The 14,405-nt window shown below is 37.3% G+C and overlaps 1 protein-coding gene across 4 annotated transcripts in view; it reads left to right on the top strand.

The window, feature by feature from the left end:
- anapc5 (anaphase promoting complex subunit 5) overlaps positions 1-14,405 on the top strand; it is a 42,462-nt gene that overhangs the window by 25,311 nt on the left and 2,746 nt on the right. For 2 of the 4 annotated variants that reach the window (XM_077714743.1, XM_077714742.1), the window contains exons 1-17: positions 5,281-6,597; positions 6,669-6,748; positions 7,260-7,369; positions 7,486-7,732; positions 8,647-8,713; positions 8,778-8,879; positions 8,965-9,155; positions 9,226-9,307; positions 9,401-9,493; positions 10,221-10,402; positions 10,577-10,712; positions 10,785-10,859; positions 11,298-11,419; positions 11,505-11,612; positions 11,689-11,836; positions 11,914-12,076; positions 13,070-13,340. In XM_077714743.1, the coding sequence (XP_077570869.1) occupies positions 6,397-6,597; positions 6,669-6,748; positions 7,260-7,369; positions 7,486-7,732; positions 8,647-8,713; positions 8,778-8,879; positions 8,965-9,155; positions 9,226-9,307; positions 9,401-9,493; positions 10,221-10,402; positions 10,577-10,712; positions 10,785-10,859; positions 11,298-11,419; positions 11,505-11,612; positions 11,689-11,836; positions 11,914-12,076; positions 13,070-13,293 (2,331 nt within the window). In that variant the 5' untranslated portion in view covers positions 5,281-6,396 and the 3' untranslated portion in view covers positions 13,294-13,340. Of the gene's footprint in view, positions 1-510; positions 596-4,490; positions 4,532-5,280; positions 6,598-6,668; positions 6,749-7,259; positions 7,370-7,485; positions 7,733-8,646; positions 8,714-8,777; positions 8,880-8,964; positions 9,156-9,225; positions 9,308-9,400; positions 9,494-10,220; positions 10,403-10,576; positions 10,713-10,784; positions 10,860-11,297; positions 11,420-11,504; positions 11,613-11,688; positions 11,837-11,913; positions 12,077-13,069; positions 13,341-14,405 lie in introns of those variants that run through there. The other 2 variants (XM_077714745.1, XM_077714744.1) reach the window with 2 other exon arrangements.

Here is a 14,405-nt window from a genome sequence, read left to right as displayed (position 1 = left end):
TAAATCCTTCCACTTTTATTTGCTAAATAGCTGATCTGAATCATGTGAAAAACATAAATATAATGAATAAAATAAATGTGTTTTAGTCAAGAAAATTACCTCCAAAATACTTCAATTCATCACATTGGATTTTTTTTAACTAGAAGTTTATTTGTGTAAAACAAAATACTGAAACTACAATATATACTGGCTTTAGAATGGCCGCATACATTTCGGACTAGAGCAGTTTATGAGAGTTTAAAAAATATACATTGATTAAAGAATAGTTGTGTATTATCTATCTCACACACACAATACACAACCGACACTTGCTGTAAAATGTCATTTGCCACTTTGATTGTGTAATTTGCATCCCCCGCCAGCAAAACTCAGAAAATAATATTCGCTACGATAAAGCCATCGTGAACCACTTTTCATGAATTATTTATTCAATGTTTTTTTTTATTTTTTACATGCTCCAGAACAACCGTCAAGATCTACTAAATAGTTATTTTTATCCTGTCTTCCTAGAGACTCGGCACCCTAAAAACTTTGGATCCAACAATGACATGTGACCTTGACCAATTGCTTTGCTTGGAGCTCAACTTTCAAAAAGGTAATGTCAAGTTCCTCTTTTTCAGGACTTTAACGAAGCATTTCTGTTGGTTGCACTCGAGCAGTAAATTCAATTTTACATCTGTCGTGGCTAACGATCTTTTCTAGTCATCAATATATTAATCAATTACTCCTTTTCCGGCAAATTATTCTCAAAGGTCTAGCTAATCACAATGTGTCACTTTCTACAACAGTGTGACATTTGTTATTTGCGATCTGCTACTTAACGCCCACATTTTAAAAACATAGTTCAATTCAAGATTGCAATTTGTACTCCAGGCCGCTAGGTGGCGATAACGTAAATTTAATATAGTTGCAGATTTTTGTATCTTCTTGTAGCAACCTTCTGGATTGCCTTACTACGGTCAATTCTGTACATTAGCTAACTATTGTTTACATTATTAACAGTCATTTAGAGTATAAAATTAAAATTGGGTGTACTTGGGGAGAAATACCTGGGAAGACAGCACTATTGGAGGGTTCAAGTACTGTATTTTCCACACTATAAGGCTCACTGGATTATAAGGCGCACTTTTAATGAATGACCCATTTTAAAATGTGTTTCACATATAAGGTGAACTGGATAATATGACTCAGCAGTAGTAGTAGTAGTAGTAGTAATAGTAGTAATGGTGGTAGTGGTGGCTCTTACAGGTTGGAATGAAAACCTGCATCCACTCTGATTAGGAGTTGTCATACATAAACTAGATGGCGCTGTGCTAAGGGGAATCTCTTACCAGAATTATCCCATAATGATCAATTTTCATACATAAACTAGATGGCGCTGTGCTAAGGGGAATCTCATACAAGGATTAACCAATATTGAGCCATATTTAGGGTGAAAATCTGGCTTTTTGAGGAAATTCAAAGTCTTTCAGTTGTGCCTTATAGTGCGGAAAATGCGGTACTTCTGGATTTCCATGTGTATGCAGATTTTTCCATGTAAAACAAACATGAAGGTGGAGTTAAAATAACAGTTTTGCGTTTTTGCTCAAAATCAATGACTTGGAAAGTTTTCAGTTTGCTTCAAATTTTGATTACAATTTTTAGCTTACTTCCTAACTACCAAGATAATTAGTTTAATCCTTTTTTTTCTGGTTTAGTTTTTTTTCTTTTCACTGTCACAAACAACAGTAACAATTCCCAAGCATCTTCACGGTATAAAAAAAACGCCCACTCGTCATCATTGGAACTCCACGCAAACACACGTAGGCACAAATAAACAAACTCTCCAAACTAAACACTAAGACCAAGACGAAAAACATTTACCAACACAAAAACGGGTGTGTTTTTCATCTTTTTAAGGGTCACGCTTATTCAGACTCTTCCAGTCTAACGTGACCTTAAAATCAAATGTAAAAAAAAAAAAAAAAATCACTGAGCAGCGGCAACATTGTAAGAGATGTGAGCCAGATCAAGGTCCATTTAAAGAAGATTTCAATCTTTGCTCTGAAAAAACATTGTCGGATCAAACCATGTCAATCACTTCACTTCAAGTAAAAAAACAAAACAAAAAAAAACACTCCTGCTCTTTTCTCCAATCCAATAAATCCACTAGATTTACCATTGTTTGTTTTTCATACTTCCTTTTTTATGAAGTGGAGTCAAGTTGAATTTCCAAAACGGGGGTCTCGTAGATAACGATGGAAACGCGCCAAAAAAACATAAAAACTGGACTCGCCATGATTTTAACTGCCCGACCTCCCATCTGCTCTGAATTGCCACTATAAAACGTCATTTTCACTTTGGAGTCTATGAAATCTATTTTCAGCGCCCAAGCGCAACGAGGAATCAACGAGGGCATGCCCGTGTCTTTGATGAGAAAACGGCCAAAGAAAGATGCAATAAAAGTCAAGTAAAAACCACCCCCCCTCCCCCCCTCGCCTTGATATCGCTAGGCAGACGCTTGTTTGATACACCTCGGGCTAGATATTAAAAATCTCAGATGGGCTGTCCAACTGACAACTTAATCCATTTAGAGTCTCAAAGTAAGCAGCGGCAAACTGACCCGGGGTCAGTCGACACGGAGGTCTGTCATTTCTCTCGCCAGGCGCAATAAGTTTACAGTGTGTCTGTTCTTCTTTAAAACACACTTGAGATGGAAGTAAAGAGCAGAAAGGGGGAATTATGCTAATTAAAAGCTGCTCCCACATAAAAAATGAAAAAAAAATGAAGTTATTTAATGGTTTACCGTATTTTCATGACTATAAGGCGCACTTAAAAGTCTTAAATTTTCTCCAAAATAGACAGGGAGCCTTATAATAGTGTGCTTTATATATGGAAAAATAATTAAAATGTGTCATTCGTTGAGGGTGCGCCTTATAATGCAGTGCGCCTTATAGTTGGGAAAATACAGTAATTAAAAGCTGCTCCCACTTACTTTTTTTAAATGGAGGTGATTTAATGGTTTACCGTATTTTCACGACTATAAGGCGCACTTAAAAGTCTTACATTTTGTCCAAAATAGATGGTGCGCCTTATAATCCAGTGCGCCTTATATATGGATCAATACTAAAATTATTATCGTATAAAACTTGGAGTTTTCGATGACTCATTTGGACAATTGTTCAATTCGGACACAGAAAAATGAGGATTTTGATGGATTTGTGGGTGATGATGATGTGAGTACATTATAAAATGGCTAAATAAAGTACAACTGAACTCCGTTTTTATTCCGTTGCCTTGTAAAAACCTGTTTAAGATGGTGTAAGGCTGCGTCTTTAAAATTGGTGCGTTTTGTGTGTGTTTGTGTGTGTCAAATACAGAAATAGCACTCGTTACTGACAATGCGCCTTTAAATGCGATTGCGCCATATAGTCGTGAAAATACGGTAATTGTTTTTTGCCCATTTTCAAACTGCAAAAAAATGATGCATCGGTAATAATGGACTGAATGTGAGATTATTATGTAAAAGCCTTCAAGTAGGTAAGATGGATAAAAGGATGACCTTTTCAAAAAAGAGCAGTTCAATATGTTAATTAAAAAAAGGCCATGTTGCAACCAGGCAAAAGATCAGTATGGGCCACTTTAGTTCTTCTAACTTTGATATTAAGGATCGCTGGGAAAATAAGAGCTGACATTTGGAATACATTTTAGAATTGAGATTTAGTGTGTTCGCAGACAGCATTAAAAAAAAGAAGGCGACTTTTAAACAATGACTCGACATCCGAGTGGGAAGACGGCAGACATTGGAAAAGCACTTGAATCTCTTCATTCTGTTGAGTCAATTCTATCCAATCTTACTATTTTTTTTTTTTTACTGAATGATCTTGAAAATTGGGTTTTGCTCAAAAGCCAAAATGGAAGCACAAATTTATTAATGTTGATGTTATATTGTTGTTATTTTCCCGTGCTGTCAAAACGATTGAATTATAAAGAAATACATTGACTTGCCACTATCACCTCAGGGTGTACTTTACTCAATCTGATAACTTGAACTTCACCCAGCCACGGATCGTCGTTCTTTTCTTTAAAAAAAAAATATATATATACAAAAAAGCACAATAATAATCACATTTCGCTGTTGGCCAGAAAACCGGGGTTGTTACAGTAAGTCATCTAACGCAAGGTCGACTTATTTGTAGTACTCTTTTAGTTGTTTGTTGTTGTTTTTTTTTCTCCAAGAAATTCTATCATTTTATCAGAAAACGATTATTGTATTTTCACGACTATAAGGCGCGCTTAAAAGTTTTAAATTTTCTCCAAAATAGCCTGGGCGCCTTACAATCCAGTGTGCTTTATATATGGAAAAAAAAATTAAAATGTGTCATTCGTTGAGGGTGCGCCTTATAGTGCAGTGCGCCTTATAGTCGTGAGAATACGGTAATACGTGTTTTGTAGGAAATTAGTACCATACCATATAAAAACTGCTAATTTAAGCCCTTGTCTTTTTTCAGAACTCAATGAATGAAGCACAAATAAAGAAATTGAGATGTTGGTAAGTAGACAATATTGTTGTTTTGATACAAACATTTTTGTAAACAGACTTTGACAAAGTAACACATGACATGTTGACAACAAATTGGGTTTTTGGGGCTAAACTGCATAAAAATATACCAGTTTTAGATGGTTAGCATGCTGGCTAGCTGCAGTGATTAACAATAATACAACAATCGGTCCAACGGATGAGTGGTTAGCGCGTTGGCCTCTCAGCTCTGGAGTCCTGGGTTCAAATCTTGGTCGGTCCATCTGTGTGTGGAGTTTACATGTTCTCCACTGGCCTATATGGGTTTTCTCTGGGTAATCCGGTTTCAAAAACATGCCTGGTAGGCTGATTGGACATTCTAAATTGCGCCCATGTACGAGTGTGAAATCTTGTCCATTTCATCGTGCCCGGCGATTGATTGGCCACCCGGGTCTCCCCTGCTCCAGCACCCTCCGCAACCCTGGTGAGGGTAAAGCAGTTGAAAATGATTGAATTAATTCTTGAGACATATTTAAAGTTTTGGGGAGTTAATTGCTGTGTATTTTGTTGAATTTAGAGGCGAAAAGTGTCCTTTTTTTGCACAATTTGTGAATATGTATATCAAACCCTCACCACTGCAGCTGGGACTGTTAGCTCACTGTGACTCATATATTGACAGAAGAATTTATAGACAGTTTAGGCTTTGCAAAGAATGTCAACTCTGACAGGTGTCAGACTAGTCAACTGTGTGCTCCACTGAGAAATGGGATGGTGTGTGTGTGCGTGCGTGCGTGGGGGTGAAAAACCTCATTAAAGTATATTAAAAATACAGAAATTGATTTGACAGTGCCATACTGCCATCTCCTGGATAATTAGCACCCTGTGGTGGTGCCAAAAAGTAGCCAGCAAATGGACAGATTCTGGGTTTGGAGAACTGTTGCAAAGAGAGAGAGCTTATTTGGGACTGGTTACTGTTTAGTATTTGACAGGTTGTAATATTGATCATGATTTTGTATCGATATTTTGAGGGAATATGAGGGAAGTTGATTCTGGGTTGCCAGGTTTAAGGTTCTATGGTTTATTGGTGGTTTTGGGTTTTTGGTGTTGTCCTTTTTTAGGTGAATTTTGATTTTAATGTCTGTTTTTTTAGGGGAGTAAATGTGTAAATATAATTTGCATTGCATGAATTTAGTAGCCAAGAATGAGCTCAAATTGGTTGGTGTTATTTATTACTTTCCTGGTCCATAATAGTCAACTAAATGGCAGGTGTTTTAGTAAGTAAAGCAATATTAAAGCTTTTTTTTAATGAAGTTAATTGTTATTCATATTTATTGGCTAAATTATAATTCGTTATATCATTTTTCTTGCAAGAAATATGTTTTAGTAACTGTATATTATGAAACAAGGTAAAGAGCATCTCCATAAAATAGGGACAATATATGCAAAAAATGAATTAAAATTAGTTTTCATATAGAAAATAGTGTTAAATATAGAAATTTATAATGGAAATTCGACAATGGAGGGTTACAGTCTAATACTTTACAGTCTTTTACTTTGTTAATGTAAAAAATTGTCCATAAAATAAAGATTAGTTGCAGAAAGAAAAAAAAAAACAACTGCGTCACAGTGACGTTTGTTTTAGTGGCCAAAAAGGAGGGTCGTTTGAAAGCTACAAACTTTTCTTCCGGCGTTCTCTATGAAAACAAATGTGCATTTGTCAACGATGTAAACGCCTAATTTGGATATTTAACTATGATTCGTGAACGTATATTGCATTTCACGCTAGCTAACGTTAAAGATACCATCACATGATAGCTTGCTAGCAAGCTGCTATCTGCTCATAGACTGTTCATTACCAATTCTTCTCTTCGTTACAACGATCTCAAACATTAGGAAAGATGGCAAGTGTGCACGAAAGTTTGTATTTTAACCCAATGATGACAAATGGAGTGGTGCACGCTAATGTTTTTGGCACAAAAGACTGGGTCAGCCCTTATAAAATCTCCGTATTGGCGTTGCTGTACGAGATGACATCGTCGTCTAAAATAACGCTGCCGGAAAGAAGACGACTCAACAAACTTATTTTACCTCTGCAGCAGGTAATATTGGCATTAATGTTGTTATATGTGTGTATATTTATCTATATTATATTGTTTTCATGCTTTTTCAGAGCTCTGATGTGTCTCTTGGTCATTTTCTCAAAACTGTGGGAGAGTGTTGTTCAGAAACTGCATTTTCCGTCAAAATGAGGTTAGTTTGCTTTATTTATTCATTCATTCATTCATTTTCTGTGATGTTACCCTTGCGGGTCGCGAGGGGTGCTGGAGCCTATCCCAGCCAATCGCAGGGAGTTATCTTGCTTTAAAATAAAATCAAACCATCTCATCATTTAGTAATTATTAATGTACGACTTACTTTAGTCATTTTATAAAAGTTTTAACTGTTTTCTACTATTTTGTATATGTATTTCTATCATATAATAATAATATAATTTAATGTATTCTGTGAATAGTTTTAATTGATCATCATTTATTTAGTTCATTCAAAATATATTATCACAATGAAAATGATTAAAAAAGAAGAAATTCAAGAAATGTATAATTATTACATTGTATAAAATGGTAAAAAAAATGCAAATATCTCACAAAAAAGGGCAAGATTTTGAACTCACTCACAATGCACATGTAGCAAAACTGGATCAAGTTTTCACATGTAAATGACTCTAATCTTTATTATTTCTGGCCTGTTTTTGCATCCAAAGGCTTCATGAAATGGTCCACGGAGAACTGCGAGACATGGACTGCTTCTTTTCCACCTTGCCTAATTCCTTCACGGCTTTTGATTCGGAGGCGTATAAAACAAGTGTTGTGGGTGGGTAGCTGTTTAAAGCTATAAAAACAAGAAATATAATCTATAGCATCTTTTTTTTTTTTTTACAATTTACCAATCAAACTAACAAAGGATACATCATTTCTTCTCAATTGCAGGTCTTTTTATGCGACACATGCTGCTGGCCTACAATAAGCTGTCTTTCAGTCAAGTGTATAAATTGTACAAGTCCCTACAGCAATACTACCACAGTAACTACCCCAAACCCACCGACGGACAAACGGCTTCAATGCCATTGGCTGCTGATGATTGTGATATGGACCTCACCAATACTGAGGATACCGTTGGGGACCACCGGCTGGACAGAGTGGACAAGGACAACTTTATAGACGAATCAGAAATTGAGTTGGTGCTTTTTAATTATTTTATTTTAAACTACAAATCTAACGTACTCCAACTCTGGCCAGGGTTGCTCTGATTGGTACAGGTCATGATTATCAATGCCTACTGCTGACTTTATTACAATAAATACGGTTATTTTTATTTTTCAATCTAAGGGCTGTGTCAAAGTGACCATTTTTTTTTCAAGAAGATATTATGTTATCAAAACCATTCAAAATTAAGTTTTTTTTCAGAAAAAAATGGACTAAAGCCCATGTTAGAGTTTGGCTAGACTTTATTGAATTTGGTTCTATAACCACAAAACTCGCATTTATAAAAACTAAAGTTTAACAGAGAATGGCTATTGCATTACTAAACTAAAAATATATTTTATTGTTTGGGGGTACGCAAATCTTGTGCATTCCATGTAAATGAAATACAGTCTTCCCTCGATTATCGCGATTTTACTGCTTGGCGATTTTTTTTTTTGCTCCTATTAAAAATTAAAAAATAATTAAAATTAAAATTCATAATAATGTAAAACATAAGTGGAAGCCATTCTTTCTACTAGGGCTCAGTACTGTGGTACAAATTTATAATGGGGGGTTACCCTACTTTTTTTGCGATTATTCCGACCATGTCTGGTCTATATAAACCGCGATATTTGAGGGATTACTGTACTTTTGGATTAGTGTAAATTTCAATAAAGTAATAGTAAGAAGCATAATTTTAGTGACACTATTTACTCTAAAAAAAAAACTCAAATTGATGCCATTCTATTGCTGTTTACTTGATATTGATTAAAATGGCATTATTTTCCCCATTGGTCAAATCAAAGACACGCTGGCCTGAGTCAAAGTATGTGAGATTTTTTGGTCTTTATATTCTTTAGATTTAGAATGATTTCTGATTTACAATACTGTTGATTTTTTTTTTAGGCATGAGTTTACTCCAAGCAACGGTCCCCTATCCCAAAAACAAGCAGAGTACTTTCTTGCAAGACAGGTAAATTCACCATTTCTTCCACTCGATTTAGAATTTGTGTGATGCATATTATGCATATCCTTAGGCATACCTTCTGAAAAATGACGAGTATAAAGCCCTGAAGCCTGCATTGCTGCAGGAGGAGCTCAACAACATGCTGAAATTTAACCCAGACTTTGCTGAGGCGGTGAGACTTGTCTTCCTTCAACTTGACCATTTTGACACTTGAATATTTTCATGCTTTTTATCTTTTTTTCCCTTCTTTTTCTCAGCACTACTTGAACTATCTTAACAGCATCCGAGTGCAGGACATCTTCCTCTCCACCCACAGTCTCTTGCATTATTTTGACCGCCTCATTTTGTGTGGGAGTGAAGGAAAGAGCAATGGAGAAGAAGGCCTGGCCAGAAATCTACGTTATGCCACGCTCAATTTGGCCAGCCTTCACTGCCGTTTCGGACACTAGTTAGTATAAGAGGAGTTCATTTTAAGCGGAAGGGGACTTGGTTGATTGTTTTTTTTTTCTCATCTGTAGCCAGCAGGCTGCTCTGGTTTTGCAGGAAGCCATCCGTATCGCCCAAGAATCGAATGATCATGTTTGCTTGCAGCATTGTTTGGTAAAAAAAAGAGAAAACTTTCATTGAATTGTCTTTTTGTAGGATGATTGATGGATAGCGTTGTAGCCTTACTTTTTTTTTGTTCTGCATCAGAGTTGGCTCTACACACTGGAACAGATGAAAGGATGTGACAGCGCTGTGTTAACGGAGGATTCTGTCAAAATGGCCGTTCATTTCTGCCTGCCGGTGAGTGCCACGTCAACAGATGAGATTTTTGTGCAATTTAAAAGACAAGACTATCATGTTTGTGTCAGCAAAAATTATTGTGTAGTAATTTTTGGAGAAAACACAATTTTATGTTTCTGATGTTTTAACATGGTCTTGAATGGGATCTTTACAAGCTTTATTGTGTGTCCATTTGTGTAAATATTCTGTAAACAAATTGGTTTGTTTTTTTGTCAAATTTGGTCAATGTGTATTATAGTATGAGGCTTTATAATCTGGAAAAAAATAGGTTAATCTGACAAGAAATTTTCCAAATACGGATAATATAAAATTCTAATCTAAGTTTAAATACTACATAAATAAAATCTGTTTTTTTTTGTCAAATTTGGTCATCGTGGTTAATAGTAAAGGGGCTTTATAATCTTACCAGAAATTGGTCAAATATGGGATGAAATAAAATTCTAATCTAAGTTTAAAAACTACATATTACATATTTTATTATTGTGCTGTTCAAGAACACAGTCATCACCATGGTTACACTTAAAAACTAATTTTTTATTTTAAGATATTCTTTTCTCCATTCTCAGAGGTCTAATAACCATTTACACACTCACTTAAATACATTCATTTATACTAGGTTTTTCCCTTTCCCTTTAATATTTAGCGGCATGCCAATTGCCTTTGCATCACATGAACATCCAATGCAGAATCCTGACATATTTACGCTTTTTCCCCCTCTTTGCTACAGTACCTAGCCTCCCTAGGCATCCAGTCTTTAGTCCAGCAGGGGACAAAGCAGGGAAAAACGGCACATAAACTGATGGATGCGCTGAAGGACACCGACATCCTTCACTGGAAGCACAGCCTGTCTGAGCTGATCGAGATCAGCTTGGCTCAGACTACGTCCATATGGAGGATGTACGGCAAAAGGTCTGCTTTATTGACACTTTGGGGGCCAGCATTCCTTTTCTAGCTCTGCACATCGGAAAAGTGATTTATTTGATGATTTTTTTTGAAATATCCTTGAGAATTACAGACAGACCCAGTTTGAGTCATAATGATTGAACCAGTTGTTTTATTCCCTTTGTGCGCTAATATGTGCAGCACCATGGCACTCCAGCAGTCCCAGCTGCTTCTCCACATGAGCAGCTTGGAACCAGTCAATTACGGAGTCCAGCAGAACAACACGGAGCCTTTCAATGTGGCTCTCTGCCATCTGGCGGAATTGCATGCCGGGCAGGTAAGTCTTATATGGGTGATTTATGTCCTGATATGCACATAGACAAAATAAAAATCTCTATTTGTTCAATAGGGCCTTTACGGTGCTGTTTCAGACATCCTACGGCATCTGAAAGATCAGTTTCCTGCTCATACACAGCACGCCAAGGTATGTCCTCTCATCCAATGTTCCCTCTAAGGTGCGCACTACTAGTCATCTTCTCTGCGCAGCAGCAATCATATGGCGCGCAGTAAATAAAATCTAATTTTTTTTATACCCCTTTCCCCATGATGGCGCCGTTTACGCGGCAGCCAGTGGCAGTAGCTCTGTCCACTCTTATGTTTTTTGTGTTTTACAGCATGTTTTACATGAAAAATTAGAGGGAACATTGACATGCACCTGTTTATTGCAGGTGTAATACTAGTGTGCACATAACGAGCAATGATGATGTCACTCATACTGGTAATCAGTGCGCTCAGGGAGGTTGTTTTTCTGCCCAGACCAACAAAAAATTAGAGAACATTGCTTTCACCTGCAGCTTTCTTTTTTTTAAAAAAAAAAGAATAGTCCTTGCATTCAGCTTGTTGTTCTCTTTCTCCAATGCAGCTCTGGATGTTATGTGAGCTAAAAATCCAGTTCGAAAGGCACATGATTGAAGGAAAATACAACTCGGCGGAGCAGCTGGTCACGTCAATTTCAGCTTTAAATGAAACCGAGGGTCTCTTCAGGTAGTGGAAATGCACGGTGTGACCTAATTCATCTCAGTTGGAGGTTTAAAATAAATTAATAAAACCGTGTGTGTGCTGTTTCCAGGAAAGTTCAAGTGTTAAAAGTTCTTAATCGAACTACTGAAGCTTTTGACATCTTGCAGCGATTGCACCTGCACTGCGAAAAAAGCAAATGTACAGAGACGGTCATCAGGTAGACAGACACCTGCTGTACGAATTCATCATTTCTGATTCCGCGAGGACTCACCCTGGTGTTTTGTCTCCCGCAGAGTTATGCTTTGTACAGCTGAGCTCCATTGGGAGTCTCACGGTTTCTCCACAGCCCTTCCTCTCCTATTTCAAGCCTTAGCTCTGGCCCGACAGCACCACCTACAGGCACTTGCCTCAGAGACGCTCCTACACCTGACCTTCACGCAGGTCAGTCCAAAACTATTTACCTCCAGTTGTCGGCATCTCAGCTCACGTCACGCCTATTTCGTTCGTCTTCTCCACAGTTGATGCTGGGGGTGCCGGAGAAGGCTCTCGTTGTGTTGCACGAAGCCATCGAGCCCGTCCTGGCTCACGGGGCGCTGCTGGATAAAGGCCGTGCACTGCTGCTGGCAGCCCGCTGTCACATGGCTGTCGCTGGATTTAGGCCAGATAGTCAAGGGCAAGCAGGTAACACTGTTACTCATAAACATTCCTAGGTCAGAGTAGATGTACCGACACATGCAGAGTGGCATGTAAGCTACCTATTTTCTCCCCCCTCCAATATCCTTCATCAGTTGTAAGGTTCATGTGCTAATACACTGTCAACATGAATAAGTCAAATTACTGTATTTTCACGACTATAAGGCGCACCCCCAATGAATGACATTTTTTCCTTATATAAGGCGCACTGTATTATAAGGCGCACTGTCTATTTTGGAGAAAACTTAAGACTTTTAAGTGCGCCTTATAGTGGTGAAAATAGGGTAATTGCTATTGACTTCCAGGTATGATGGACTCACTACTTTACAGTCACCTCTAGAGCCAGCCATTGTTGATGTTTTGGATTTTTTTGTATAAAATCTTGCCGTGGGGGAGGAGCTATATGATGGAAGATTTTGTAAACTAAGATGGCATCTGCATATTTAACAGTATTGTTTCAGTTCAGGCGTTTGTGTTTTTTTTAATATCTGACAGTGGTGTTTTTTTGTTTTTTGTTTTCTGTTTTTTACATTATATAAGGCGCACTGGATTATAAGGCGCGCTGTCTATTTTGGGGAAAATTTAAGACTTAAGTGCGCCTTATAGTCGTGAAAATACGGTATTCAAAAAAATAAATGCTCGAGACTCTCAATAAAAACAATGGATGTAACAATTTGCTTCTGCATAAGTTGAAAGCGATGGGTAAAAATTGGGCATTATCGTGTGATGAGTCGTAAGAATGTGATTGCAGGGAGATTTTTTACAATTAAACGGTAAGCAAAATCACCATAGCCCAAGAGACTTAGAGAGAAATCGATCTATCCAATCTTGTAAAGTACCCCCCTTGAGGTGATTAAGAGACTTAAATCCTTAGTCATGTAGTACTCTGCTGAATTAGTAACATAACGCATCATACACCATTTTCCACTTTATCAGTAAAAATAAATAATTGCTCATTTACCTTCAATATACTTGTCCCAGCAGATGTAAAAGTTGCTGTTTCTGCGGTGGACATGTTAAACGAGGCTGCCGCCTATTTCACCAAGCTGAACTGCAAAGAGCAACTGCGAGAGGTCCATTACCTGCAGGCTCAGCTTCACCATTCTCTTGGACAAGCATCACAACGCAATAAGAGCGCCATGCTGTTTCGACTTTTGGACCAGGAGTTGCGAGCACCCGCACTGCCGCTCTCGATGCGTCTCTAAAGCTCCTTCACTTTTCAAATGAAGCCTGATTTGACCGCTAGATGGCAGTAAGTCCCCGTTCTTCTTGGAACAATTCATAACAGTAATCCCTCGATTATCACGAATTCACTACCTCTCAATTTGTTTATGCTATTATTATTATTTTTTATAACTTCATAAAAATTTGAAAATCCTTGCTGAAACAAGGAAGGGGAAGCCACTCTTGGTAATAGGACTCAACACTGAAGAAGAAATGTATTTATTTTTTATAGGGGTGGCTCGATTTTTTTGATTATCACAGCCATGTTTGTTCTACATTAACTGCAATATTTGAGGGATTTCTGTATTCGTTTATCCGCCCCTCCCAGTCAAAATGGATTTGATGAACCTAATCAGACTACCTAGCGCAAGGGTGTCAGACTCGGGTTGGTTCACGGGCTGCTTTAACGTCAAATTACTTTCACATGGGCCTGACCATTTTAGATATATTATTTAGGTTTTTTTTATAAATGGATTAAAAGAACTGGATTAAAAGCCCTGAATATTGAATTTTTAATAGCTCTAAAACAATGTTTATTATAGCTTTTTTAATATATATTTAGATTTTACAAAATTATTTTTGAACTAAAAACAAAAAAAATTATTAAAAAATGACAATTATTCATTTAAAAGAGGGGAAATCAGGAAATGTAATATACATCCATACTCTTCATTTTAATTTGATCCTAAAACAGAAAGTCGGCACTCATCATTTACTTTCCCGGGCCACACAAAATGACACGGTGGGCCAGATTTGGCCCACGGGCCGTACGTTTGACACCACTGGTCTACTTATAATTGGCCATGAATGTCACTCGCTTTCTGTAGTCAAGGAGAAATAACCCCAAAAATGTAAAGAATCAAATTAATTCATCTAATTTGTAAATGGGCCTGTACTATACAGGGTGCTAAAAATAAGGAGTGAAACAAATGATATCCTAGCTTGTAAAACAAATAGGCCAAATTTGTCTAGGTAGATAAGGTGAAAGTTTATCAGGAGCTGTCAGTCCGCTGCAGTTTGAACCGTGGCTTTTTTTTTTTTTTTTGATGAATGGAGGTAATCTTGCAGCTTCCCTGGCCTGGTTTATTCAGAG

Source organism: Stigmatopora nigra, chromosome 4, assembly GCF_051989575.1.
Source record: "Stigmatopora nigra isolate UIUO_SnigA chromosome 4, RoL_Snig_1.1, whole genome shotgun sequence".
Taxonomy (NCBI): domain Eukaryota; kingdom Metazoa; phylum Chordata; class Actinopteri; order Syngnathiformes; family Syngnathidae; genus Stigmatopora; species Stigmatopora nigra.
This window is presented reverse-complemented; position numbering and strand designations above follow the sequence as displayed.